General features: G+C 47.0%; 1 protein-coding gene across 6 annotated transcripts; it reads left to right on the top strand.

Annotated features, from left to right (window-relative positions):
* Positions 1-27,456, top strand: LOC113587075 (transmembrane protein 65-like). 6 transcript variants are annotated; one of them, XM_081696167.1, is made up of 9 exons: positions 1-268; positions 9,396-9,440; positions 10,033-10,100; positions 10,777-10,831; positions 15,900-15,942; positions 19,193-19,298; positions 21,557-22,585; positions 23,017-25,615; positions 26,779-27,456. In XM_081696167.1, the coding sequence occupies exons 1-7, from the start codon at positions 1-3 to the stop codon at positions 21,704-21,706; spliced, it is 735 nt and encodes a 244-aa protein (XP_081552293.1). In that variant the 3' UTR covers positions 21,707-22,585; positions 23,017-25,615; positions 26,779-27,456. The 6 variants fall into 6 exon arrangements, with proteins under 6 accessions (XP_081552293.1, XP_081552292.1, XP_081552294.1 ...); XM_081696166.1 differs by lacking the exon at positions 21,557-22,585 and having other exon boundaries at positions 25,533-25,615; positions 27,003-27,456; XM_081696168.1 differs by lacking the exon at positions 21,557-22,585 and having other exon boundaries at positions 25,533-25,615.
* Positions 27,457-27,996: the final 540 nt, after the last annotated feature.

The following is a 27,996-nucleotide window of genomic DNA, read 5'->3' as shown; positions in this document are numbered from 1 at the left end:
ATGTTGCCGTGTTTGCGAAGCGCTCTGCGGCCGGTTCTGGCGCTGAGGTCGCCCGCGACGCTGGGACGAGTCCCGACCGCCGTCCTCAAACCGTTACCAATAACGCCGCTCCACAGTTCCAGCATGGGCACGCATCACCACAAGGAGCCGATGGAGCCCTTGAACTCACCCCAAGGCGCGAGGGAGTTTATTTATAGACTGCATCCCACCGAACGCTCGTGCCTGCTGCGAGAACTCCACAGATTTGAGTCAATAGCGATCGCCCAAGGTAAGGGGAGGGGAGAGAATCAGCAGAAGCTGAAAGGGACGTTTATGTAATTCTGTCGTTTACAACAGTCTAAGGTTATATGAAGGTTAGAAATGTCACAATTTAATACATAATATGATAATGTCATGTTGTTGCAGTGTAGCATAACCTATTAGACTGAGTGATGCAGTCCACAAATGGAATAGCTCGTGCAAGTCTTTGCACACGCATACCTGCACTACACTTTGCACAGGTGGATATAGATCTATATGAATAGTCATATTAATATTAAAATCGACTTTAATTCTGCGTGTGAAGAAGTGGTCCCCACTCCCAATCCAGGTGTTTTAAGGTGCGCCGGTCAGACATGGGTTTGGGTATCCCAACACTCACCTGGTAGCTCAACACACAAAAAGGTTTACAATAGAAATCAGTCACTCTTACTTCTGTGTTGCTGGAAAGACACAACAGCTCGGCAGCATCTTCTCGGTGGGCTCCTCATGATACGGTAACGTGCGTCTTACTTTCCATGTCAGCTTCAAGCCCCCCCCCCCATTATTCTGTGAGGAGCCTCATGCAAACTTTCCTCCCTCCACCAGGACACCTTGCGTTTGAAAATCCGCTTTGTCAGGGGGTATAGATTTAGCAGCAGGCCAGAATGGAAGATGAGCCTTGAACACCAGTATGGATTTACACCCATTATATCTAAAACAGCAATGTGGGGTGATTTAAGTGAGCATTTTGGGAAAAGGCACAAGGCCTGTCTATGCTTCATTTTTTTAAAAAGCCACGGTTTGATTTGCCTGCGTTTTGATTTGTACGTCTGCGCTGCAGGCTCTCCTGAATTAGGCAGATGTTGAAATTTGCTGCTTTGGGAGTTGTGTGTCTGCATGCATCTCGCAGGCGTTTCTTGGTGCTTCTGTGAGTGTGCGTTTTCACATTTGTGCCAACGTGTGTGTGTGTTTGTGCTTTTACCCCTGACCAACCTTAAAAAATTCTATTAAAGCATGGCAAACCCAATTTAAAAAGACAATTAAATTGACAGTGAAACTCACAGTGGAGGAAAAATCTAATTTAATACTAGTATGCCGGGTAAGAAGCTTTCACAATTTTTGATGCAGTGAAGAAAGAAATGAAACCATAACCAGATAAAGGCTTGAGTCAGGAAAGAAGGTAGACTTGGTATTGCAGCAGATTTGCAGGATTGGCTGTTGATGTATTTATTATGTAAATGTTGAAATGGTTGGAATCCACAGTGCCATCAAACATTTAACTCATGTCGGATATGTATATTAAAATTGATTGAGGGTAAATGAAATATAGTGATGGATTATAATAACAGATTTTTAAAACCTGTCAGGTTTTGAGAAACAGGTCTTTTATGATGCGCTTGTATGCATGAGTGATGTTTCCTCGAAGAAAAACACTCATGAGGCTGCAGATCTACCCGTCTGACGTATTGCACTGCCGATGGCTCCCAGCAGAATTGTGGTGTTTACCGGAGATGGTGTTTCCTGATATGAGTTTCAGTGCATCTCTCATCTTCCCCACCGAATCAGCCTAGAATGTACCGGCCACTTTCATCTCTATCTCTCGCGTTGTGGATGATTTTATTTTGTCCTCACGTTTGCCATGTGATTTAAAATAAAAAAACAACACATTTTTTGGGGCGGGGAGACCGGCGACTTACGGCAACGTGCTCGTCACTGACCTGCGTTACAGGTACTCCAGCTGCTGTTGACAGGAAACCAGGGAGAAGTTGCACTAAGAACTAGTTGCCTTTCTGCTGAAGACCCAGACCCTGCGTCTCTCAACTCTGCCAGAACGTGAGGGAGGGAGAGCAAGAAAAGGAGAGAGAGAATGAGAGAGTAGATGCAAGCACAGGAGAGAGAGGGGAGGGGGGACGCACACTGCATGTAAGGCTCGTCTCTTGCGCCTCTGGCCAGCATAATGAGCTCGTTACCATGGCAATTAGACATGAGCCTTTAAATAAGTGGTTCCATTGTCTGGATCCGATTTCTCTTGGGGGCATGACCCCGGACGAGTGCTTGTGACGACACCCCAAAGCATCCTCCGTCGCTCGGGCAGCGCTTAGCAACCCGTTGCTGTGTGCTCATGGATGCACGGATGGCTGAGATGAACTGAATATCATTTTAGGGCACCTGTTCCATCCGGTTGCTTTGGATTAAAATGTTTCCCTGCCTGGGTTTGAACTGCAAAGTGAAGGCAACAGAACTAAACCATCCCAATCTGTGCTTGTTCCAGAGTGTCATAAAGCAAAATGAAGCAGGATTTTGAAGATGATTTCAAAGCGTGAAATAAATGCCACATGTATAGTGGTTCACATTATTCCGAGGTGAGATGAGCACTACTTGGATGAAAATGAGGAAGCGGTAGCAGAATCTGGAGCGTGCTTAGATCAATAAACGCAAAGCAACATCTCTGTGTCTCGGCAGAGCAGTTTCCTCGAGCTCGGTGTCTCACCTGTCCGGATTTTTAGCCGGGTGTCCGTTGATCCCTGGGAAGCGTCCCAAAGGTGGCTGCGGAGGCGCCTGAAGGACCCGGCTCCTCCCCAGTGGCGGGAAGCGCACTCGCCGGTTCTGCTTACATCACGCACAACGGACCCTGGGGACCTGGGTAATTATAGATGCGAGGGGTGAGCTTGACCTTATGGAGTCCCCGTCATAACCCAGGCCGCCACAGGCGTTCCGTGTTCCGCCCGCCTCACTGACAAACGCCCACGTGCTGGGACACATTTATAGAATATTATAGATGCGTTATTAAGGCTTTTTTTTTTCAGCACATCATTCTACTCGAAGCTTCATGTCTCGTGCCAGTGCGGTTGCATAAGGGCTCACTTCCTCCGACCTAGTAATCTGGAACCCTCACGTCATAAAACCACATTTTGCCCGATTTGATTTCATTCTTCCCGCTGGTTAGCAAGGTTTGCGCTGGAAGTCTTATTAAAACGCCGTTTTGTTCTGGCTTGTCCTTTTCAAACCAGGCTCACAGGACTGGGACACCAGTCTACGGAGTTCCCCACTTCCACTGAAGCTGTGACTAAAGTGTTTCTCCTGTACCCCTGTGGTGAATCCATGAAATTGTGACTGTTCCAATTACTTGAAGCTGTGCAGACAACAATTATCCTGAATGCTGTTGAATTTTGTTAATATCAGCTCTAGGTGTAGAATCTGTTATATTGGGTGTCATTTCTTGTTCAGTATATTGACAGGATGAGGCAAGGTTTACTGGCTCCTTGACCTCAGCTGAGCGTGATGTATACATCCAGTACGAGTGTGTATCCAACTGTACCCGGAACTGTCGTGATACTCTGTCATGATAGTGAATCATTCCCCGCGCAGCCTGGGTAATCATATTGGACAAAATCCAGCAGGAAGATCATATGTGGTGCCCTAGATGATTTGATTACCTGGTTTACAGCATGCAGTGGCCAGGATTAGATCATATGTTGTAGGTCAGGTTTTTGCCAATTTAGGAGAAACTTGCAGTGTGAGCAAATATTGGGGCAGGGTGAGCACCAAGCCTTCCTAAGCAGGAGGGTAACTGGGTAATTCTGAGTGAAGTCCTCCACTTGTACTGCCCAGTTGCTTGCTGTATGAACCAAATGTGTCTGGGCTGCACTTGATGTAGGAAAATGGCATCTATCTGAAACGGTACTAGAGTTGCCCTAGTTTTATGATTTCCATATTAAGACCTCATTTTCTAAAACTCTGTGTGTGTATAAAAATATGAGTCCAAATGCCCCTAAATGGAATTACTCCACAGGTTAGATGACCTCAGTAGAGTCACGATTGTGCTTTGCTCAGGTAGGAAAAGTAGTCCCAGTTCAGCACTGCCCCTGTCCGCAGGACAGCGTCCACGGTGCCTCTCCGCAGTAATTTCCCATGATTTAGTCACCATTGGTGTGGCGAAACGGTACCGGTGGAAGGTGCGTTGGTGAATCGCAGAGTAGGTGGATGGGGCAAGCAATGGCAGAAGCAGCGTCAGGGCTGGGGACAGACGATCCATCCACCATCTCCTCCTGTTTAGCCAGCGCTTGATGGGGCGGGAAGATGGCTCCGTCTTAACCTGCTCCATTAGTCCGAAAGGAAATGAAAGGTAAATTGTTTTAAAAGGATTATCGAGCTGCTTCCGTGCATAGACGAGTTTGCATGAGTGGCGGAGAGGTGTAGCGTGCTCACTGAGAGGGTGGGATTAGCTGAGGGAACTGTGGCTCAGGCGTTCACGGGGGCCGAGGGGTACGAGCATGGGGGTGTGGAGAGGAATTTGCCCTTTTGCCAAAATCGCCCTCCGCCTCAGTGCGCTGATGGTAGCACAGCCTTCGTCCCTGTCTCTCAGCTGCCATTTGCCATATTTGGTGAATAGTTTTAGGGAATTCAAGGATGACGTCGACGCCTGTGCGCGCCGCGCTGCGGCCACGCGCTGTCCCCGGTGCTGCGTGCGATTTCATCCATCGTTTGTTTTCGACGGCCGGTCAACATTTTACATTTTCTCCCTCTGCGCTGTGCTGGCAGGGCAGAAGTGGGTGGAGCTGCAGAATCCTTCACACGAACCGGACCGTGAGACGGGATCGTGATGAAGGAACCGACCAGGTGTGAGATGGTGTTTGTGATGAAGGAACCGACCAGGTGTGAGATGGTGTTTGTGATGAAGGAACCGACCAGGTGTGAGATGGTGTTTGTGATGAAGGAACTGACCAGGTGTGAGATGGTGGCTGTGATGCAGGAACTGGTTAGTCTGGAGTCCATCGTCACATCATCAGGCCGGGAGAGCGCTTGACTGCCTCAGCTCGGGATACGGAAAACCTTTTCCTGGTAATCCAATCCCCCTTCGCCAGGGTCTGGTCAGCGCCAGACTGGGCGTCTTAACACTCTGAGTGCCATCTATGAAATGGAATCTAATAAAAGATGGAGTGCTGTGACATGAGAATAGGAAGCGTTTCAATTCCTGGGCCTCATCCTAGTTTCCTGATGGCGTAGTGAATCTGAACCACGGTGGGATAAAAATGCTTCATTGTTTTTCACTTCATATCCTGCCAAAGAGCAGAGGGGCTTTGCTGCAGCCTGGGTTTGGCAGAACACATGAAGTGAGACGAAGACAATGGCTCGTCTAGAAACGGAGCGCTGCTTCACTGCTTTGAGTTCGTATGGTTCAGAGAACTGGGGTCTTCGTGGAAGTACCTTCTTTAAATTGCATTGATACCATCTGGCAGCGAGGACGCAAAGCGTCTAATGGATTTTGGTCTAATGTGCTGCAAGTTTTAGCTTTTTTGAAAGTTCCAAATAACTTATTTTTGCTTGTTGTGGTCTGTAATTGTGAAGTGGTTTTTGCGGCTTAGCTGACTGAAACATCGCCTGAATTAAAACCAAACTGAAACATCAAATAATAAATATACATATATAAAAGTGACATGGGTCTAAAACAGTGAGTTCTGATAATACAACAGATTTATCAGTTAGAAAGTTAGAGAGAGAGAGAGAGTTGGAGAGAGGGAGCGAGAAATGGTCCAGCTTCATATTTGAACACTGGCAAATATCTAAGGGCCACTGCTGTTCTCCTGCACGAGGGGTTTTCATCACTGAGCGCCTGGCGAGAGACGTACCGCCGTGAGTGTCCGAGCTCGAGGCAGGGGGCCATCGCCCCGACTGGGCCATAGTAGCTGCCTCATCGATTTGTTCTTCTTGCTTTGTCTCTCCGGGCCTTACCACATCAGTGAGAAGCGGTCCTCGCAGGCAGCCTGATACAAAGGTTTAAATGATTTATTACAGTGGTTAGAGATTACTGCTGTAGTGCACTGCTGAGACCCACAACCACTGATCAGATTTACACATTTTAGCAAGACATGAATTATGTAATTGAATAAAGAATAAGGTCTTTAAAAAAAGGGTCTAGGTATCGTACAGGACGGTGAGTTCAAAATGCAGCTGTTTAGACGAATTCTGGGAGTGCATGTTGTGTTCTCAGATCTGAGACAGTGACTGGTAAGTTGCTCACTGTATGGAAGGTACACACAAGAGCACCTTTGGAAGGGCGAACGTTTCACTGGAAGACCTGGTCGTTGTCCTTGGACATGAGGCTCGACGTTGAGATCCAGCTAAGGCACAGAATCTTCTACGGTAGCCATGCTTTCGTCCCCGAGCGAGATAATTGCTTATCTTTTTTTTTTCCCTAGACAGAATTTTGGGCCAACTGTAATCTTCCCATTTTCTCTTATGGTTTTTTAACACTCACCAGTGCTCCGAACACACGGGCATCGTGGGCCTCTTTTTCACTGTAGGGCTGACTGGTTATGAATATGGACATTAACCAACCGCATGTCCATACAACCACGACTCAGCACGACTCTGTCCTCTTGTGCTTTGCACACGTTAAAAAGAAACGCTAAAAATGGCTCCAAATTTGTTCATCTTTTATTCAGCAGCTGTTCAGCGACATAATTACGACAAGAACTCATTGCCGCCACAAATACTTCCTGGCCCTATTTTCCAGATTGACACTCGTGGAGAAAGAAACCGTACTCGACCTCAGGAGTCTGACGCGACCTCGGTCGTTGTTTGTCCCTGCAAATCGTATTCCGGCACCATCTTCACCGCCTGTCCTTTCTGTACAGGTGCGCGCTCTTATTCTGCCCTTTGGCCTTACCGTACAAATGCACGCTTTTAATCTGCTCTTCGCCTTAGCGATCTGCACAAGTGCATGTTCTTATTTCGCTCTTCACCTTGCTTTTCTAAGCTTAACCTCGCAGTGTCTCCGACACCCCCCGCCATACCACGCTTCTCTTCTGCGACCGAGACGGTGGGCTCCAACCCTTCTTGCCTATAATAAAACATCTGTTCCACTCCGTGCCACCAACAGAAAGAAGAAGAAGACGAAGATCAGTGCGTCACCCTCCTGCCTTATCCTGTCTGTGGTTTTAAGGACTCGTCAGCAATTCTGTGGGCGTTCTGGTTGTTGGTTGTTGGGTTCTGGCGTGATTAAATGCTGGCAGAGTTCCTTTGCCCTCACAGGTTCCTTTCTCTTCCCACACATTGCAGTGCATCTCCGCCCAACATTATTCTCTGCATGCATTAGTTTACCCCCCCCCCATCGATTTTTGTACTGACCGCTTTCTCCAAGGATAGAGACTTTACCTACGTGGGTCTGGAACAATGTTTACAGCTGTATTGGTTCCAGCAGACTTTTTCAGGCAGCAACACCAAATGTTATATGACCCGTCACATGACAGACTGGGCCTGGCAGGGGAGTCCGAACGGCCCGGGCTCTTGCGGAGACAGACGTGCTGGAGTGTGAAAGTGGGAGTGTGAAACTGACATGGCAGCAGACACCTCCGCCCTTTTACTTTGAGCCTGGAGCACTGGAGCTCTAAACTGGGCCAAGCACAAGGAGACGAGGAGCACGAGACACATGGTGACACTGCAGCTTGTCACAGGAAAACTTGTAACTCAGCTGTTTGTTTAACAACTTGACATAACAGGCCTAAACAAGTCAGATCACAGGAGCTCACACGCACTTAGATGGGCTGAGCATTGCAGGCTTGGAGAGCTCATGCAGATGCTCTTTTGGTGATCACCAAGTGATCATGCAGAAAGCAGAGGATTCTGTTCATCCGAGGAGCAGCTCCGTTATTCCGAGGTCTCGGACCCTGGGAGATTCTGGCTCCTTCTCTAATGGCTGCTGTTGGCACAGACTGGCTAGAGCCCTATGGATTTCTTTTCACAAGAAAAAAAAAAGCGTTTGCATTTTGGCTTCGCTGGAAGCTAAAACGGTTGTGGGAGTCGCGAAGGCTGTTTTTGGTATCCTTAGCTGCATGATGGCTCCGTGCCTTCCGTGCTAAGCAATTGATACGCCTTGTAAAAGTAGCAGCTTCTGTCAAAATATTTTTATTTTTATTTACTTATTTATTTTTACACAGCAAAAGATGTTTAAATGGCTCTGAAGTTGGCATGTGTTAAACATCCAGCATGAGACATTTATATGGAAACGGGCCTAGCACAAGACTGCTAGATCAACAGATGTTGATCCAATGGGGCTGTGTGCAGTCGAAGCCGGTTTTAATGATGGATGGTCAGCAACTACAGAATAAACGCTATCTATAATCGTGGGGCAAGCCATCGGTTTGATGCGACGGTGATCAATAGCGTTGTCGGAGCGGGCGGCCACGCGCCGCTTCATTCGGTGCGCGCTCAGTGCGGGGAGTTTGCCGAGCCCGCGCGGCTGCATCCAGACGCCGCTCCCGTGTCCATCCTCGCGCGAACGGCCTCGTTCCGTCTTGTGCAGCGCAGTGATCTCTTCGCATCGCGTAGCTTTCGCCACAGAGCCATACCGCCAGTGTTTCTGTTCTGTTAGGCCTGTAAAGTGTATTATTTAGTGCCGTGTAAAGTAACTCAAAACCTGTTCCTAAAGTAAGCAAGATATCAACATCAAGCTCCGTTTCTCATCATTTCACACAGATGTCCAGTGATAAAAGGGAAGATAATGCTAAACACCTATACCATTCGAATATTGAATTAGCACCTATACCAAGATCTCATCTGTACCCACGGGGACAGACTTAGATATGATGAAGCCCACGCTTACGTTTTTTTCCTGAAATTCTTCTGTAGTGCGTGGAGTATGCGGCAACACACACACACACACACACACATCTTCACATCTTGGAACTCTCTGCCCTGTCCACGTTCCCTGCAGTGCATCATGCAACTTTATTCGTTTGCTTTTCTTATAACCCAGCAGTTGAGTTTTCTGTCCTTACTAGAGTTGCTCTTTCATCTATTTATTTTTGTAGATTGCAGCACTTTTAACAGTGAGCAGGCTGTCCACTGAAAGGAACCCTGGCCGACCCACTCAGTAGCTGTAGTGGAGCAGATAGTTTACTTATAAGGAACATTTATCAGTGAAACTGAGTGTTAGCTGTAGTTGTACCTGTTTAGCTGAGGTTATGGTAAGCCTGCGTGTTTGTTTCTAATGTGTCTGATTTGACATTGGAGCCCTCAGATCCATCTCCTGTTGTTATGCTCCTGCTCCTTCCCACCAAGGACTCCTTGGCCTTGGTTCTTATTTATGTCTCGGTGATGATACGAGTGTCTCTCTCTCTCTCTCTCTCTCTCTCTCTCTGTGTGTCCTACAGAGCAACTGGTAATGGCTCCTCCAACTGCAGCACAGCTGAGATATGGTATGTACATACGTGTGCGCCCCCCCCCCCCCCCCGCCCCCCAAGTCGAGATATCAAGAAAGCAGCCATTTTTAATGTTACTAATATCATGTGCTGTTCTGAAAATGCATTTGCTTGCTGAATGGCATGTTGTTTTCAGGCGCTCTCGAGAAAATGTTCTCATTTAGCATGCGAGTGGAATTCGAGTGCGTTTTGAGTTGTGATCAAAGGGCTGGCGGAGTGAGATTTGGACGTGTAGGGGGATGGGCGGATGCGACCGCTTAAACGGGCAACTCTGCCCACAGCCCCGTCCGACTCCGACCCGTATCCGTGTTCCTGCCTACACAAGCACGCCGCTCCAGGCAGCTCCGAGACCGACGGCTAATTCAGCACCTTTTGTTTATCCGTAAACACTCCTTCCATTTGTGAGCAGCAGAGTATAACTGGTGTCCTTCTACCCATTTTTGTTTGTTTGTCTCAAGCATTAGTGTGTTTTCGTTTAGTTTGTTGTCTTCTGCCTCCAGAGACTCAGGGCCAGTTGTCAGGTGACACTGTTGTTAGAAGTTTTTGCTTCCATGCTGTCAACTGTAGCTGCTGTGCTTGCCTGTTCCAGTGCTGCTCCACAATGCCATTCCCTTCGTCGGCTTTGGGTTCCTTGACAATGCGATTATGATTGTTGCGGTAAGTACCTTTTGTGTATGAAAGTGGAAAAAGTGACTTATTTTTGTGTGTGTGTGTGTGTGTGTGTGTGTGTGTGTGTGTGTGTGTGTGTGTGTGTGTGTGTGTGTGTGTGTGTGTGTGTGTGTGTGTGTCTCTCTCTCTCTCCCTATCTGTTTGCGTGTGCGTGTGACCTAATAGCAGCTGTGGGCTGCTTGTTTAGTGATGTAACCCAAATATCTGCTCGAGCAGACCTGATCTGAGGGCAGCGTCTTCCCTAACAAGCTCTCCACAGGCTGGAAAACACCAGGCCTCTTGCTGTGCACTAGAGCCTCTTTAAGTGAGCCTAATGGTGCTGTTAGCCATCCTCTGTGTGAGCGTGCTAGCTCTTGTCTTCCCAGACCTCACACACTCCCTGCTCTCACACACAACCTGCTCAGCCTGAAGGGCTGCACCCTCGGCCGCCTCAACAATATTCCATCTGTAAAGCATCACTGCCGATTTAAACAAACCAGGAACTGCTGTATGACTATGCTCATCTGATCTGTGTAACTACGACCCTCTCATGCAATTGACTACTAATGCATTAATTTGGATCCAAAAATGTATACCAGACCACTGTAAAAATAAAACTTCCCACAGATGTTGTTAAACGTGCTTCCGTGTGGGAGTTGATCCCAGATGTCTTTGTTGTTTGCAGGGCACACAGATCGAGCTCTCCATAGGCGTGATCCTGGGAATCTCCACCATGGCAGGTACTGTTCCCGCCCACAGGAGGCCTGTTGTTTCTTGTGCTGTGGTGTAGGAATGCTGGGGGGGGGAGAGAAAATGAGAGAATGAGAGAGAGAGAGAGACAGAGAGAATGAATGAGAGAATGAAAGAATGAGAGAGAGAGAGAGAATGAATGAGAGAAAATGAAAGAATGAGAGAGAGAAAGAGAAAATGAAAGAATGAGAGGGAGAGAGAGAGAAAGAAAATGAAAGAACGAGAGAGAGAGAAAGAGAGAGAATGAATGAGAGAATGAAAGAACGAGAGAGAATGAAAGAATGTGAGCGAGAGAGAATGAAAGAAAGAAAGAGAATGAAAGGACGAGAGAGAAAATGAGAGAATGAAAGAACGAGAGAGAGAATGAAAGAATGTGAGCGAGAGAGAGAGAGAATGAAACAAAGAGAATGAAAGGACGAGAGAGAGAATGAAAGGACGAGAGAGAATGAAAATGAGAGAATGAAAGAACGAGAGAATGAGAGAATGAAAGAATGAGAAAGAAAATGAAAGAACGAGAGAATGAAAGAATGTGAGAGAGAGAGAAAATGAATGAGAGAGAATGAAAGAACGAGAGAGAATGAAGGAGAGAGAGAATGAAAAAGAGAGAGAATGAAAGGACAAGAGAGAGAGAGAGAATGAAAGGACGAGAGAGAGTAAAGATGTCCGGTAGTGCCTGCCAGTCTCCTAATGCGAAGTGGATCACACCTGTAACATTTTCTGTCTGTGCATGACTGAACCACCAGCATATGACCGACAAAAGAAAAAACATTTTTTCACTGGTGAAAAAACATTTTTTCACTGGTAAAAAATGTGGTAGGGTGGATATTCCCATCACATGCCCAGGCAGCTATGGTTTTATTGATTTTTCCTCTCCAGCAGTTTCCCAGCAATGGATTAGGGAGACATTCTGGGATCTCTGTACTGCCAGTCACTTCAGCCGCCCATGAGGTTCTGCCTTCTAGCTGTGAGGAACCGTTCCAAATAAACACTCAAATGCATAGAGACACACACACACGCACTGTCTCATCCCATTTTCAGTCTGGTGTGCTCTGCCATGTCAGTGGATTGTTCCAATTTTGCCCTGCCTAATGGATTGCAAGCCCAATGTGCCCATCACATTTTTTAAATCAAGCTATACATACAGTGCTGTCATGCAATATTGGACTTCCAACACACGCGCACGCACGCATAGCAGTCTTGAAGAAGACCGGCCAGCTCTCTAAGCAGATGGCCCACTTCAACATACATGGACTGGGGAAGGGAAGAACAGGGACCTCGACATTTAACTGGACGAGGCGTTACACATTCACTGAATGAATAAACAGTTATAAAGCTCCACACCCACCAGGATGCTGCTGTGGTAATCGGTGCACCAATCACATTTACCGCATGGTTCTATTCCTGCCCACCGTGAATATGTTTCTGTGTAATGTTGCATTGACACTACATGCGTTGGGTACCGCGAACATCTGAGGTGTGCAGTAGACACGTGGGATCGCATGCATCTGTGAGACAGTAGGCACCGAAGTATCTTCTGCACAATTCATTATTAGAACGAAATGACGCCCTGCGCATATACGATCAATTAGGACCAGTAACCGCCGGGTTAATAAACAACAGACCAGGGCGGCTGCTATCGTCGTAACACGCAGACACGCACAGGCGATTTGCAGAGGGGGACCAGCGCCGACGATGGCCGCGTTGATCGTGCCTACGGACCTTGAACGGTAGCCCCGGAAAGACCAAGAGGTGTTTTAGATCCTCCAAATCCCATAGCATCCATGGTTCATATCCGAGAGCCGAAAAGCCAAAAATGTGGCCCTCCACGGGGACCTCTGCACCAACAGGCGGCCCAGCCGCTGTGCGGCCCTTGGGGACAGTCGCAAGCTTAGACAACGGGTAATAAACGAGGACGATGTGGTTCGTGACGCTATTCTGAAATGTTTTGTTGCTTCAGCTTGGATCATGGAGGTAAACACAGTGATACCACGATGGGTTGCTCAGGACCAAACGCAGGAGTTTAGAATCCTGCGCCTCCTATTGGTTTGTGAGCATTGGAGGCCAAGGTCTCAGTCCAGCGCTGGGGATGCCTGATCTGCGCAAAGATGGTTGATTCGCAGCGGGATGGCCGAACTGCGGCAGACCAGAGAACAGAGAGCACACTGAGATAAAGCCTGCCCTGTGTGTGTGTGTGGGGGGGGGGGTGTTGAGTGTGTGGGCAGATTAATGCATGTGTGAGTTTACGTGGGGGGGTTGTGAGTTCGAGTTTGTGTGTGAGTTTAAGCGTGCATGTGTGTGGGTTTGTGCATGTGTAGATTGGTGCGTGTGTGTGTGTGTGTCTAGTGGGGGGGGGTTTGTTGTAGGTGTGTGGGTGGATTAATGCATGTGTGAGTTTGTCGGGGGTTGTGAGTTTGTGTGTATGTGTGTCCATATCTAATGATGAGCAAACAAAAAATGTGTGCATCTGTTTCGGAGGACCTCAGATGTGACCCATCTCAGGACGTCACATTATAATTGGTAGTGAAGCCTCCAAGAAAACAGATTTTTAAGAAGAGTTCTGCTTTCCTCTCTTATTGCACCGGCAGTTGTGTTACTAATGGTGGCAGCTTCCATTTTTCATGCTGGTATTTAGCTTTGGCATTGGCTAACAACACGGCCCTCCTGTGGAGGCCGACTCGAAGAACACACCATAAGAGTCTTGCGTGCATGTGTGGCACTACACAAATGTGTGTCGGCACTGGAGATCACCGGAGCTGTTTTGGTAGAGGATTGGATCCAACAGATCCCAGGAATGATGACATCAATCTCACAATTCCAGGAACATTAAAAATACCTACAAATATACATTAGTATGGGTGCCCATGCGAAGCTCTTTGCAGGAAGAATATGCTGCCTGTACCCTTCGTATTTCTGAGATACATTGATGACATTCCTGGTACAGCTGCCTGCACATTTGAAGAGCTCCAAGTTCCTCCCAGCTCTGGAATGCAGCACATCCTGGCATGAGGGTAACCTTTTTAGATGTTTCAGTGAAACCTGTACATTCTGGTTTAAATACCACCATCTATTATAAACCTATGGATTCTCTTTATTGTCATTCTTACAGTACAGTTCATCCCAAGGCCTGCATAAACCCCATCCCGTATTCACAGCTACTTGGACGTAAACGCATTTGCAGTGAGAACAGCAGAAAAGCATGGAAATGCAGGAATATCTTCAAAACTCTGTGTTTCGTAAGGAAGTCCTAGCTGATGACCTATAAACAATCTACTGTTTGACAACTAAGACAACAGGAATTACTTTGGTGCTCACTTATCATCCAACCAATAGAACAGTGGTTAATATTATACTTCAACACTCCAGAATCCTCCAGGATAATACAGAGACCGCATCCTCCACTGATCTCCTAAAGACGAGACAAAAACATCAAAGCCATGCCCGTCAAGAGTGAGATAAATGAGTTGGAGGGGTTGCAGGCTACCACATCAAGGTCGTTGGAGCGGCCCTGGATGTGCTGCATACAAATGTATCAACACAGACACTGAAATAACGAATAACTGTGAGAGTTGTATTACCTGCAAGAGATGTAATCATCTTTACACTGGAGAAACCAAAAGAAGGCTTGTTTGCATTGCCCATTGTTGGTATTGCAGCAACGTCTTGTATTTATTGTATGGTATTATTGCACTCGTGTAGTGTGTTGTCTGTTGCACTTGTTCTGTGTTGCACCATGGCCCTGGAGAAACAATGTTACGTTTTGCTGAGTACTTGCATATAGCCGAAATGACAATAAAGCCTTTTGAACTTTGAATGAAAGAAAAACGACTAATGTTCACTCTTGGGACTTTAGAACTCCATGGAATGAGTGTTATGATTTAAACCTCTACCTTTCTGAATATAAAGATCCACCTGTAACTTCAGAAGCACTTTGCCTACACAGCTGTTGAAGGACCTCTGTCCAAAACATCCCTTCTGTGTGTGTGTGTGTGTGTGTGTGTGTGTGTGTGTGCTGAATTATTAGTCTTTAGCCTTTGGGTGATATTTCTTAAATCATGCTTAAGTGAGAGCACACTGTTCTTCCCCACCCTTTCTGAGTTCATGAACATCCATTTTTCCTCCTCATTGGAAGCTGTGGGGTGCGTCAAACTAGCGGATTTGGGTTTCTGACGTTCTTCTCTCTCTCTTGTTCTCTCCATTTCCATTTCCAACACTCTTCACACTTCATTCGTTTTTCCTATCTGAAAATATGGCCGAGTCCATCACATTTGTGCAAACTCTAACATTATAGTGAACCATGACCAGCCACCACTGCACACTATTCTTCTTGACTAGAATCTGACTGATTGTGATTCGATCAAAATCTGTAACTGGCAGAAACCAGAATGTAGGCCCGGTAAATTGCAGATACGATGCATCTCGTCATCATATGAGATGGTACATAAAAGCCCACATACCCACAGTACACAGACTCATCCAGATGACCTCTAACCTGATAACAGTCACCAAATTGTATGAGGAGGACAGTCCTGCTGTTAATCTAATTTTGGTGGAAATGCGGCAGCTATTGACCAGAGGAATCATCCATCAGTGCTGTCCAAGGAGCCAGTGGGTCTTCTTGCTTTCAGCTGATCTCTTCTGTTATTCACGGTCACCGCTACACATTTTACACCCGAGATTCGACGTTACCATGATGCTCTGGATCAATCGCTGCGGATTGATTGGCTGAGCCTGTCTGCAGTCCCAGAATTCCCTGTGCTGAGGCTATCATTCACTCTGCCATGCTGAGTAGAGGACATCCAAAGCCAGGCCTAGGCTCTAATGAAGACACATGCCCAATGGAATCTTGGGAGGTTGTGGTGCACTTTTTTTTTTTTTTTGCAGTGACAATACACATCTGTCCAGTGGTTCACTATAAATGTGTCGTGCTAGTTACCTGTTAAGTTTTGTCAGCGCATTCGACCCTTCTGTGTGATGTGGTTGTCATTAATTCCACTTTTTCTTTTCTTCTCTCTCTCGCTCTCTCTCACTCTCTTTTATATGCTCTTGTTTTCTCTGCAGCTGCTGCTCTGGGTAACCTGGTATCAGACTTGGCAGGACTCGGGTAAGTACGAGTTTTCCTACAACTAAAAGCTCCTCCCCTACCTCCCTGCCCAGTTTAGCTGGACGTCCAGATAAGCCCCCCTGGCAGGTCAGGTGGTCCACCCAGGCTCTTTATAACACTCTGTAACGAGATCACATCACTACCTCCAGGATCCCACTCCTTTTTTCAGTCAAGTCTCTGCATTCAGATGTTCAGTCGCTAACAGAAACGACAACTTGTCTTGTCCTCCGCACGGCTGAGTCATATTTCCAGTGACCTGTTTCAGGAATGTCCCAGTGAAGGTCGACACAGCATACACAGGACAGTTATTTGACAGACTTCAGAGCACAGTGGAGGCAGCGGTGGCTGACTGATGCCCCAGAAAGCCGGCTCCGCGGTACCGTGGCCCTTGTGACGAGGAAGCCAACTCTGGCGTTCCGGAGGAGGCCCGCGCACAGGCTCACGGCCCGGGGAGTCAGACGTGGTGGTGTATTGCCAGGGGAGGTGCTCAGCTCTGGAGCTCTGCTAAGTGCTTCAGGGTTGTGCTCGGGTTCGAGGGAAAGTGGACGAGAGAGAGAGAGAAAGAGAGCAAAAAAATGGAAATGTGTGGATAAAATGTGTATGTGTCTGAGTGTATTTGTGTGTGTGTGTGTGTGTGTGTGTGTGTGTGTGTGTCTGCATGTGGTTCTGACCAGAATTTGCTAGTTCTTGTGCTCCGCCTCTTACTCACTATCCAGATGGACATCAAACACCAGGCTGCTTGCTCTCACCACATTACACCCTCTCACCCCTTCACACCCATCACCATTCCTCACACCCCATCACACCGAGTCTCACCCCATCACACCCAGTCTCACCCCATCACACCCAGTCTCACCCCATCACACCGAGTCTCACCACATCACACCGAGTTTCACCACATCACACCGAGTTTCACCCCATCACACCGAGTCTCACCCCATCACACCCCATCTCACCGCCTCATATCTCGTCACACCCATCATCCCTCAGCAGACTGGTGTTCTGGCTGAGTGCTTTTGCAGACTGCAGGCTTTGTTATGGTGGGGGATTATCCGTAATGGACAGAAAGTCCCCGATAGACCAGTACGTTACCCTAAGTGACCTTTCTCGTCTGTTCGTGCTTGCACTCTCTCTCTTTCCCTTTCACAACCACTTTCCTTCTTTCTCTGCCTTTCACACTCTCTCTCCCTCCTAGTCTCGTTCACCCATTCCCTCGGGACGTCACGTACTCACGCGTGCCCACCCAGTTGAGGAGAGAGCGTCTCCTGCAGGCCTCCTGTGTAATTCGCCTGCCTACGGTGTTACACCTCTCATCTCTGATCAGGAAATTGCAAGCGGATTTGAACATTCACATTTAGCTCTTAGACACTCATCATTAAAAGATAAATGATGAATGAATTTGAAAGCGAACTTGAATTTATAGAGGACTTGAAAAGACTTTAAAGACAAGTCTCTGTTAACTCGGAGCGAAGAAACATGGTTTAAGTACAGTTTGAGTACCACTGGGAGAACAAAGTAGCCTTACTTATAACAATTTTCCTTGCAAGTAAATTACATTATTGGGCATACTTCACAGATATTGGTTCTTTAGCATCACAGACCCTGTGAAACCCAGTGCAAGTGGATTTCACGAACATGTTTTAATGATGGTACACACGTTTTCTCCCCTTGCTAAGGCAGTTCCATCACCTGCTGCTAGAAACCGACAGCCTGTTAGTAGTTAATGATGTGTATTACAGAGGAGATTGTTCGGCGCCACGGCGAGGCGTCTCTGCGGTGACCTGCCTCTGCGCTCAAGTGACCCTCCTTGATTGGTCAGGTGCAAGGGCAGGCAGTATTACCCACAATCTGAGGTGTGTAACCACACAGGTCAAAGGTGGCGTGTCCTCCATCAGACACCGCATCGAGTTCCCACATGCCACCTCGTCGCCGAAATCATGTCGCGCGATTCCAGGCTCAGCATGCTGGCTGGATCGTTCTGTAGCCTTATTACGGATCTGCCCCATTCACTCCTCCTTATTCCTGTGCTTACCGCTGGCCAGTTGTTATCAAAATTCTGTTTTTTTTCATACGTTATTGTATGAAATTTGGCTTGGACTTCCAAAAAAATGAAAACAAACAAGCAAACAACTATATATATATATATATATATATATATATATATATATATATATATATATATATATATATATATATATATATATATATGCAGAACAGTATGCTTTATAGTGTCTGTGAACTGGGCAAAACGTATGCAAACAGAAATGTAGAGAGCCTCACATCTCACACCATGGATGCAGTAGGACTTCATAGCTGTAGTTTCATTACGCTGTAAAATCACCCTGCTGTTCATCTCCTTTAAGTCTGCACGACGCTGCCTACAGCAGCGTGAACAGCCAGCGTCCGGCCCATAGCAGCGGCATCTCTCTCGCTGATGGGCTACAGCTTGTCTGGGGGGAGCCTGCTTGTAGCCAAATGGGCTAGCAGCCCTACTGTTGCGGCAGTCTAGGCCAGTATGATCTCGCTGGCTGCATTCATGAACGAATGAATGCAGCAGCGTTGCAGTGGATGGTGATTTTATTGTAGCAGGATGGGGGTCAGAGGTTTTCTCATTAGCCTTGTGTCATTTTTATTAATTAGCCGAGTACCTCTGTCACAGTCATTTCCGTTTGAGCCATCCACCGTGGCGTCTGGCATCAAAGGTTCCCACCCCCCTATCGCTCACTCTACATCTCTTTTACTCTCGCACATTCGCTCTCCTTCTCGCACCTCCCTCTCTCCTCTTCCTCTGTCGCTCTCGTGGCCAGACTGACTGAGGCAGTGACACACTCTTCGTCGCACAAGGTGCCGCCAAGCCAGCTGTGAGCTCAGCACGTTCACTAAGCAGAAAGACGTTCGCCATCCTCCTCGTCGGAACTTTCCGGCGGTCCTCATGACCAAAATTAAGTCTGTTCGTCCTAACAGGCGGGTGTATGGGAGGACCATGAAGCAAACATTAGTGGTCTACTCCCTCCATACCCAAAGTCCCTGGGTTGGGGACAGCTTGAAAATTACATGCAGTGATGAAAGATGTTCTTTCCCAGAAGCCTTTTTGGATTTTATAAGATTTTTATTTAAATTTTTTTTTTTGGGGGGGGTACAAAATTGATTGGTGTTTCTGTTTTTGGCTCTCCACTCTGTGTTAATCTCTGATGGACACTGTGTGTGGTTGTTTATGGGTGTGTGTGTGTGTGTGTGCGCGTGTGTGTAGACTTGCAGGCTACGTGGAAGCTCTGGCGTGTAGGCTGGGTATGCAGATCCCAGACCTGAGCCCTAAACAGGCCGACATGTGGCAGACCAGAGTCAGCTCTCACACCGTGAGTGGTTCTGCCGCCTCTTCGAATCTCCTTCACGCTCTGCCTTTCTCTCCCTCCACCTGTCCTTCGTCATCCCGCGTTCTCTCTCTCGTGCACGTGCTTGCCTTCGTTCTTCATCTCCGCCAGCGCGTCCTTTCCCTGCATTCAGGCGCTAGCTCTCGCCCCTCTGTCTGAGACTCGGACTGGCCAGACGGGCTCCATCTGTCCCCGTCGACTCTCCTCTGCCCCTCCACTCCCTGGCTTTACCAGAGGACTTTACCCCCTCGCACTCCTGGTGGCCAGCTTCACACGCATTTTTCCTCCCCATCCTCACGTGCTGGTGTCGCGTTAGCCGCTGTTCCTCGCCATCCTCACGTGCTGGTGTCGCGTTAGCCGCTGTTCCTCGCCATCCTCACGTGCTGGTGTCGCGTTAGCCGCCGTTCCTCGCCATCCTCACGTGCTGGTGTCGCGTTAGCCGCCGTTCCTCGCCATCCTCACGTGCTGGTGTCGCGTTAGCCGCCGTTCCTCGCCATCCTCACGTGCTGGTGTCGCGTTAGCCGCTGTTCCTCGCCATCCTCACGTGCTGGTGTCGCGTTAGCCGCCGTTCCTCGCCATCCTCACGTGCTGGTGTCGCGTTAGCCGCCGTTCCTCGCCATCCTCACGTGCTGGTGTCGCGTTAGCCGCCGTTCCTCGCCATCCTCACGTGCTGGTGTCGCGTTAGCCGCCGTTCCTCGCCATCCTCACGTGCTGGTGTCGCGTTAGCCGCTGTTCCTCACCATCCTCACGTGCTGGTGTCACGTTAGCCGCTGTTTGTCCCTGCGCTGAGAATGGGGAGCTCCCGGGCAGAGGCCTCGTTAAGACGGCGTCTGAGTCTGCCTGTGTAAAGAACGGCGAGGCCCTGTCTCCTGACATTTATTAGCCAGAAACTCACTCAGGTTCACTGCGAGAGGCTCACCAGGGCGGGAAAGTAACTGAGGCTGTCAGAATGCCTCCAGACAGCTCTGTTTTGGTGTTGAAAAGGTCACTGCTCTGCTACGACCAAAATTCCCTCCGACAGCTCAGATCCATTTTTCCCCATTTTGTTTCCCCTCGTCAAAACACTGCAGGCTTGATGAAGATGAGTAGTTACGGTCGTCAAAACGCCACAGACTTGATGAAGATGAGTGCTGTTAATAACAGGACCCATTTTTCACCATGTAAGAACTTGACAAGCTCCTGTTCCCTCGAGAGTGTGCTCCATGATGGGTAACAGCAGATCGAAGCCCCAAGAACTATGTTATACACAATATTGTCACTTAATTACTGTTGTAGAACATATTCATTTGCAGTTGCTATAGTTTCCATTCATTAGTGTTCTTTTTTATGTGCAGTACAGTCTAAGGTTGCCCAGTGCAGGATGGGTTGCCTTCGACTATGGTCCTCCCAAAGGTTCTTCCTGCAACCAAGGGAGTTTGTTCCTGTCTCTCTTATCTCTAGTTTGCTCTAGGGGTGCAGACCTGGTGCCCGTAAACCTGCTTTCAGACAATATTTATCATAAAAAGTGCTTTATCACTGAACCCTGTGAACAATGAGGAGCTCCACTAATTACTTTACTTTGCTCACTCTTGAGTTACGCACACTCCAGAGATATGCTCACTCTTGAGTTACGCACACTCCAGAGATATGCTCACTCGAGTTACGCACACTCCAGAGATATGCTCACTCTTGAGTTACGCACACTCCAGAGATATGCTCACTCCTGAGTTACGCACACTCCAGAGATATGCTCACTCCTGAGTTACGCACACTCCAGAGATATGCTCACTCCTGAGTTACGCACACTCCAGAGATATGCTCACTCTTGAGTTACGCACACTCCAGATATGCTCACTCTTGAGTTACGCACACTCCAGATATGCTCACTCTTGAGTTACACACACTCCAGAGATATGCTCACTCCTGAGTTACGCACACTCCAGAGATATGCTCACTCTTGAGTTACGCACACTCCAGAGATATGCTCACTCTTGAGTTATGCACACTCATGTTCAAGGCAGAATGTTCTGCCAAGCACATACAGTTTGAAAGTGTTCTGAACTCATTGTTCTCCCTTTACGCATGTTTATAGCTCCTCCAGTGACTTCTTTTTTAAGCGTGGTCTAAGCATGACTGAAGTTTATGTTGTGGCACATGTCGCTGTCCCGCAGACACATGTAAGGGCCAGGTGCACGCCGGCTGAGCTCTGTAGGACCGTGGGGGAAAAGCCGGCCTGTGACTGCCTATGGTGTTACCCCCTGCAGGGCAAGGCCATCGGGGTGGGCATCGGCTGCATCTTGGGCATGTTCCCCCTCCTCTTCTGCAAAGACGACGAGGACAAGAACGCGGAGGGGGGCGAGCAGCAGCCGGCACAGCCTCCTCCGCCGCCCGCCGCCGCCCCCAAGAACGCGTGAGGAGAGAGGGGAGGTGCATCGTGGGGGAGGGACTGCCTCAAGCCCCGCCCCCGCACACACAAAGGACATCCTTCCGGTCGGACTTTCTCCTCGAGCGGCTGATTGCATCCATGTTTCCCCCCTCCGTCACGACAGACACCCAAGGCCTCCTGCACCAACGCCACATGCATGGGCAACCGTTCGTGGAAGGACAGACCTCCTGCATCTGTGATTTCCACACTAAACAGCTGTAGTTGTGGGGGAGGGTTTGGCTTTGGAATCATGATCTCGGTCGTCAGTTTGATTAATAGTGGGCGGAGTCCACCCTGACAACTCTGTGGCAACCATGGAGGTGGGGTCAGTCCATTTCCACTCCGTTTGCATCAGTAAAAGAATGCTTCAGGCCACAATGCTAATGAGGCTTACCAAAATGCTAATGAGGCTGACTGTGAATGGAGGCTAATGGGAAATAATTAGCATGAGCTCATTTGCATGATGTCCAGAGTTTATTTTACTGTTGGGTGGCTTATTCCTTTAAAGAGTGTAGAGGTGGCTTTGATTTGAGTTGGAGGTCTTTGAGTTGTTTGTGAGAGTAGGCCTAGTTGTAGTTCAACCTGGCAAATTTAGCTAATAGGATAACTGCCTAATTTATATTCACAGTATACTGCATAGGTCAACTTAACTTTGTAAGTGGAATTTCTGCTCATTTCCTGGTTTTGATAGTATGAGAGAGGAACTGAATCTTCAGGAAAATTCAGAATCACATAATCAATGTAAACACGCAGATGCTATAGCCAGAGACCCACCACACCCCCGAGATCAGGCCATGTACAGTGGTGGCCTCTTACGTCCCTGGGTCTGCAGCTACGCTGGACTGGCATGTAGCCACGGTCTCTGATTGTATCCTTACGTTACACACATCAGCAACTGTCTCATAGTGACTTTGCAGAAAGCAGGACTTGGCAGAAGCCCAAGGGTGTGTTTCTTTTTGCCCAAAAATCCAATGTAACCCAATTTAGTAGTGCAAGTGAAATGATTTCTTCACCCCACCACCAGTGGGCAGTAAAGAGGCAGGCTTGAAACAGAAAGAAAATAGGGGTGGGGGGTGGGGGGATCTGAGAATTCAGAATTCAGGGGATCTCAGAACATCCCTCCTTCCAGGCGAAAGCATACAAACACCCATAAACACACACACACACACACTCCCACACACGCACACACGCGCGCGCACGCACACACACACACACACACACACACACACACACACACACACTCACACACGTACCTCAGCCATGCTTCAGTGTTATGTGCCTTAATGCAGGGTTGGCCAGTTTCTGCGGCATGGAGGAGGAGTCTTGCAGACGTGTGTTGAGCCGCTAGGCCAACCCTGGTTTAACTCGCACCGCAAGCCCGCATCCTGCTAACGCCATCAAAACAAAGGGGAAAGCTATTACATAACCGTGTCCTTATTTCCAGAACTGGAGCTTTGCACACTTGTTTGATTTGCTTTTGTTTACTGGTTGTTTATTTGTTTTCATCAAACATGCTATTCTCTTTATTTATTTATTGTTTATTTCCTTTTGTGTCAATCATAAAGTGTTTTCCGTTATTTAAAGTTTTGAACATAAGAGTACCAAGGCAGCAGGCTCCGCAGTTCTGCCGACGGCTCCAGGCTCCCGATGTTGGAATCTAGGGTGCCGTAACCATGGGAACGCAGCGTTCTTTCAGTAGGGGCTTCCTGCTGAGTCTGACAGCCAGACTGCAGCCACGGCAACGAGATCTCGCTGACCTCACTCGCTTGTTGTCTTTGCCAGAAAAAGAAGGAAGAAGCACAATCATTCATTGACAAAGAGCAGCGAATGCTGGCCTGACTGTGTGCGTGCGTGCGTGCGTGATTTCCTCGTTGTAGAATCCAGTATAGGTAAGGCTGAATGAAGTAATATAAAAAAAAAAATGTTTCCATATCACAGATGTGTTTATACAGAATATATTGGCGGATTCCACAGAGTATGAAGGAAACACGTGTTCTATGTAACTGCAGTGCACAGATGTCATTTGAGACTTATCTGGCTTGTCACCATGCATTCTATAAACATGCACACACCACTATAAGGAAACATTTTTTTATATACCTGCATGCATGTTAAATTATTTATTAAAGTTTCTGAATGGGATAAAACACTGCCTTTAATGTTCTGTTTTGTACTGAGCCTGTTATTTTCTCCAGTTTTGTTCCTTGTTCACAGAATTCAGCTTCTGATTTGCATATGGTAATGAGAAAGTTTATCGTCTTGAACTTAACCAATCAGCAGACAGAGCCCTGGGGACTTCATCAAAGATCTAATTAAGTTATGACGGCCTCTTCCTTTTTGTTGAACTAACTAGCTTTGAGATCTGTAGCTGTGATCACTGAGCTTATTGTTAAGTATTAAAGACTAGAAAAAATTTACTCTAAAGAATTGAGTTTTGTATCTAACTTGATGGTTAATCTCTTCTATTTGAACTGATGCTGGGGTGTTAAAATCTAAAATGGTTCTTTCTCTTCACTGGTGATGTAGTATGACACAGTTCTCTAACAATCCTTGGTTATAGTTTTTTGTTATAAATGAACATGTGACTGTTTTGTTTTGGGGTTTTTTTTTTGGGGGGGGGGGGGGGGGTTGAATGGTTGAAAATGGTTCCCATCATTGGTACACCAGCCATCATGCTTCCAGATTAGGCTGCTGTCAGGCTGATATTACTGATATTAAACAAACCAGTCTGAGTTCGATTTAAAGACCCGTGACTCCACTTTCAAGGCTGTGGATGTCGCCCTCAGTCCATCGACGGCTGCATGTGGTTGCTGTTCACATGTCAAGCTGGTGTTTGTGTGGCTCACGGGCAAAGAGCCACCATACCGGGGGCTGGACTCAGACCGTGATGGGACTACACAACCCCTGTCTGGGACAGACCAAACCGGCTGTAAAGGTGGGGTGTGTAAAGGGGGACAGTTGTGTGCACCGTCTGAATGTAAAAGTGGAGTAAATAAACACAGATGTGTGCTTTGTCTGAATGCAAAGTGGAGTATGTAAGGGAGAACGGCTGTGTACGTATTCTGACTAAAAGGGGTGTGAAAGGGGGCAACGTTGTGTAAATTTTCTGATTGTAAAGGTGGCGTGTATGAGGGGGGCTGGCTGTGTATATTGCCTGACTGTAAAGGTGACTGAGCTTCTAGTCCAGGGCAACCCCAGAAGGGTGGCTGCCAGTTCACTGGGGAAAGCCTGACCCTGAAGGCTCCTCCTTCTCCTCATCCTTGCTGCTTCACGTTTCCACTGGTGTCAGCCTGTGTTCAGTCTCAAGCCAGGTGATAGCTTGCCCTTCCTGCTGTGGAACGCTCATGAATTATTCAACATCATCTCTCTCCCATTGGTGAACTGTTGTGGCTGGGACACTTTTTTTCTCACTGCAATACGTTGCAGTGACCTTTTGCCTTGCATCTCATATAACTCCCAATTTAACTTGTGCCAGGAGGATGCAGTAGCCAAGAAAGTTTAGTACACCAATCGCACTCTCCCTCTCCTTCTGTGTATTGGATGTTTGGCATGATTGTGTGCACACATTTCAAGTGCATTCCCAATTCTACTGTGGGCATGATCAGTGTGTTTTACTCTGCACACAGTAATAGCAACAATATATAATCAAATGGTGGTTGTGGGAAGAGTTACTGTAAAGTTGTTAATTACTGGATTTTGTTGTCTGGGGGCTTTGTTTGTTTTTCACCCCTGGACTATTTTTAAATGACCATGTTTAACCACATTTTAAAGTTTAAAATAGAAATAATCACTTTCTGTTTTTCACTTCATTATAGTGCAGCCTTGCCGCAGTTAGGACTACAAAACTTCCACAATGTGCTGGCCACAGAACTATGACTGCTGCAGCATTGCCACTCAGGTACAGTGTGTGCTGCTCACAGAGTTTTAACACTACAGCCACTCAGCTAGTGTGTGCTGACCACAGAGCTATCACTGCACAACCGTAGCCCATCAGCTGCAGTGTGTGCTGGACACACAGCTATCACACTACAGCCACTCAGCTAGTGTGTGCTGACCACAGAGCTATCACTGCACAACCGTAGCCCATCAGCTGCATTGTGTGCTGGACACACAGCTATCACACTACAGCCACTCAGCTAGTGTGTGCTGACCACAGAGCTATCACTGCACAACCGTAGCCCATCAGATACGGTGTGTGCTGGACACACAGCTATCACACTACAGCCACTCAGCTAGTGTGTGCTGACCACAGAGCTATCACTGCACAACCGTAGCCCATCAGCTGCAGTGTGTGCTGGACACACAGCTATCACACTACAGCCACTCAGCTAGTGTGTGCTGACCACAGAGCTATCACTGCACAACCGTAGCCCATCAGATACGGTGTGTGCTGGACACACAGCTATCACACTACAGCCACTCAGCTAGTGTGTGCTGACCACAGAGCTATCACTGCACAACCGTAGCCCATCAGCTACAGTGTGTGCTGGACACACAGCTATCACACTACAGCCACTCAGATGACCAGTAACATGAAACACAGAATCAGTTGTTATAATTGTAATTTCCTGGATGGCTAATTTTAACCACGGTGTACTGGTTCGGTGCTCTGCTCGTCACTGGCAGCAAACGTGCAAACTAATATGTTAAAGCTTTCTATATAATGAGCAAGTCGCTGTCGTGTGATTGCATTTTGCTAACTGCATAACATTCATACATTTTTTACTTCACACAGTTAAATGCTGCTAGTGAAGCAGAATGGGAAAACCCAGTTTAGCATGTTTCAGCACTAGTTTAGCATGTTTCAGCACTAGTTTAGCATGTTTCAGCACTAGGTTTTCTTATGTGTTCGGTGTAATTATCACAGATAAGGAATTGTTTATCCTGTTATTTCGTTCCTGTGATTAGCTTAGTGGGTCTTGTAGATGGCAGAATGTGATTTTAAAGCTCATTAGTGTTTTTCCTGGTTATTGCTTTTCCGAATTAAATTGTGGATGTTTCAGGCGATTTACTGACTCGAGATGATTACACTAAAGCAAATGAATGGTCTCCACATTCCAGGTGTTGACTCTAAAGAAGACACCAAGTAGCTATGAGATACATACCTCTCAAATGTCTGGCTCTGAAAGCCCTTATCGTAAGCACTATGTAAACGCAAGGACACAATGATAGATCAGTTACACCGGTCAACAATAATTTTGCTTCATAAACAAAAAACAGTTTATAATGTATCTTTTGGATGCTGAATTCAAGTATATTTTCAGGTTTTTAAATTTTTTCCCCAGTGTACTTGCATGTCATTGTAGCCTAGTGTGCGACCCTGTTGGCAGACTGCTGCTGGACAATGAAGAGGGATGTGCCTGAGGCCAAACACATGCCAAAAAAAAAACATACACTGTAAATTTTAGAAGTTTGTAAAAAAACAAACAAAAAACCTTTTGTCCTCTCTTAATAATAGTATGTGATATAAAAATTCTAAGGCCACATTAGAATTCAGCGTAAGTACTATAAGATCCTAAAACAAAAATGTAGTTTGTTGCCCAGTTTCACGGGATCTGTAAGATGTAGGGTAGCTACACAACTGAGGTGAACCTTGTTAAGGATTTAAACATGGAAGAGTTTCATCCACTGATTTTGTTTTTTGCTCTGTTTGTATTTGCTCTAGAGTGCTTGAGTAATGTATTTTGGATATTTTTTACAACAGTTTCATCCCTGTAAAATTAAAATGTGTACACTTCACTGGCGTACGACTCTGTGGTTTTATAAATCCAGGTTTTAGTCTGTACGGTGTTCCCGAGTTGCCTATCCTCATAACGTACTTCAGGGTGTATATTTAGATTTTTTAAACACAGATTACACATTTCAGGTGACCAAATGTGCAGCTTTTTAATTCCCATTTCCCTTTGGGTTTTTGCCGTTTAAATGTGTTCTGCTGCGTTTGAACTGTAGAAAAAAAAATGTTTGGAATTATTCCATGTAAAAAAAATAGGTTTATAATCAAAGTAAATCTGAAGAAGGGCTGAGTAGTTGCCTACTCAGCCTAGCTGCCCCTCTGGGACAATAGCAGGGCTACTCAACTGTGCTAGAAAACACATTGCTGCCAGGTTCTTGTCAGGAGAAAAGGCATGCTGTCCTTTTTTTTTTTTAAACCACGTGTGCTAAAACATGTTTTGGTCCTCTGTTTTTCATTAAATACAGAACATTTTTCTCACCTGTAGTATTTTCTTCCTCTGAACCAGTGCCAGAGGTCTGGTTGCCAGAGATTTCTCTCAGGATTAA

The sequence above is a fragment of the Electrophorus electricus genome, chromosome 14, assembly GCF_041902795.1.
Source record: "Electrophorus electricus isolate QZ-2024a chromosome 14, ASM4190279v1, whole genome shotgun sequence".
Classification (NCBI taxonomy): Eukaryota; Metazoa; Chordata; class Actinopteri; order Gymnotiformes; family Gymnotidae; genus Electrophorus; species Electrophorus electricus.
This window is presented reverse-complemented; position numbering and strand designations above follow the sequence as displayed.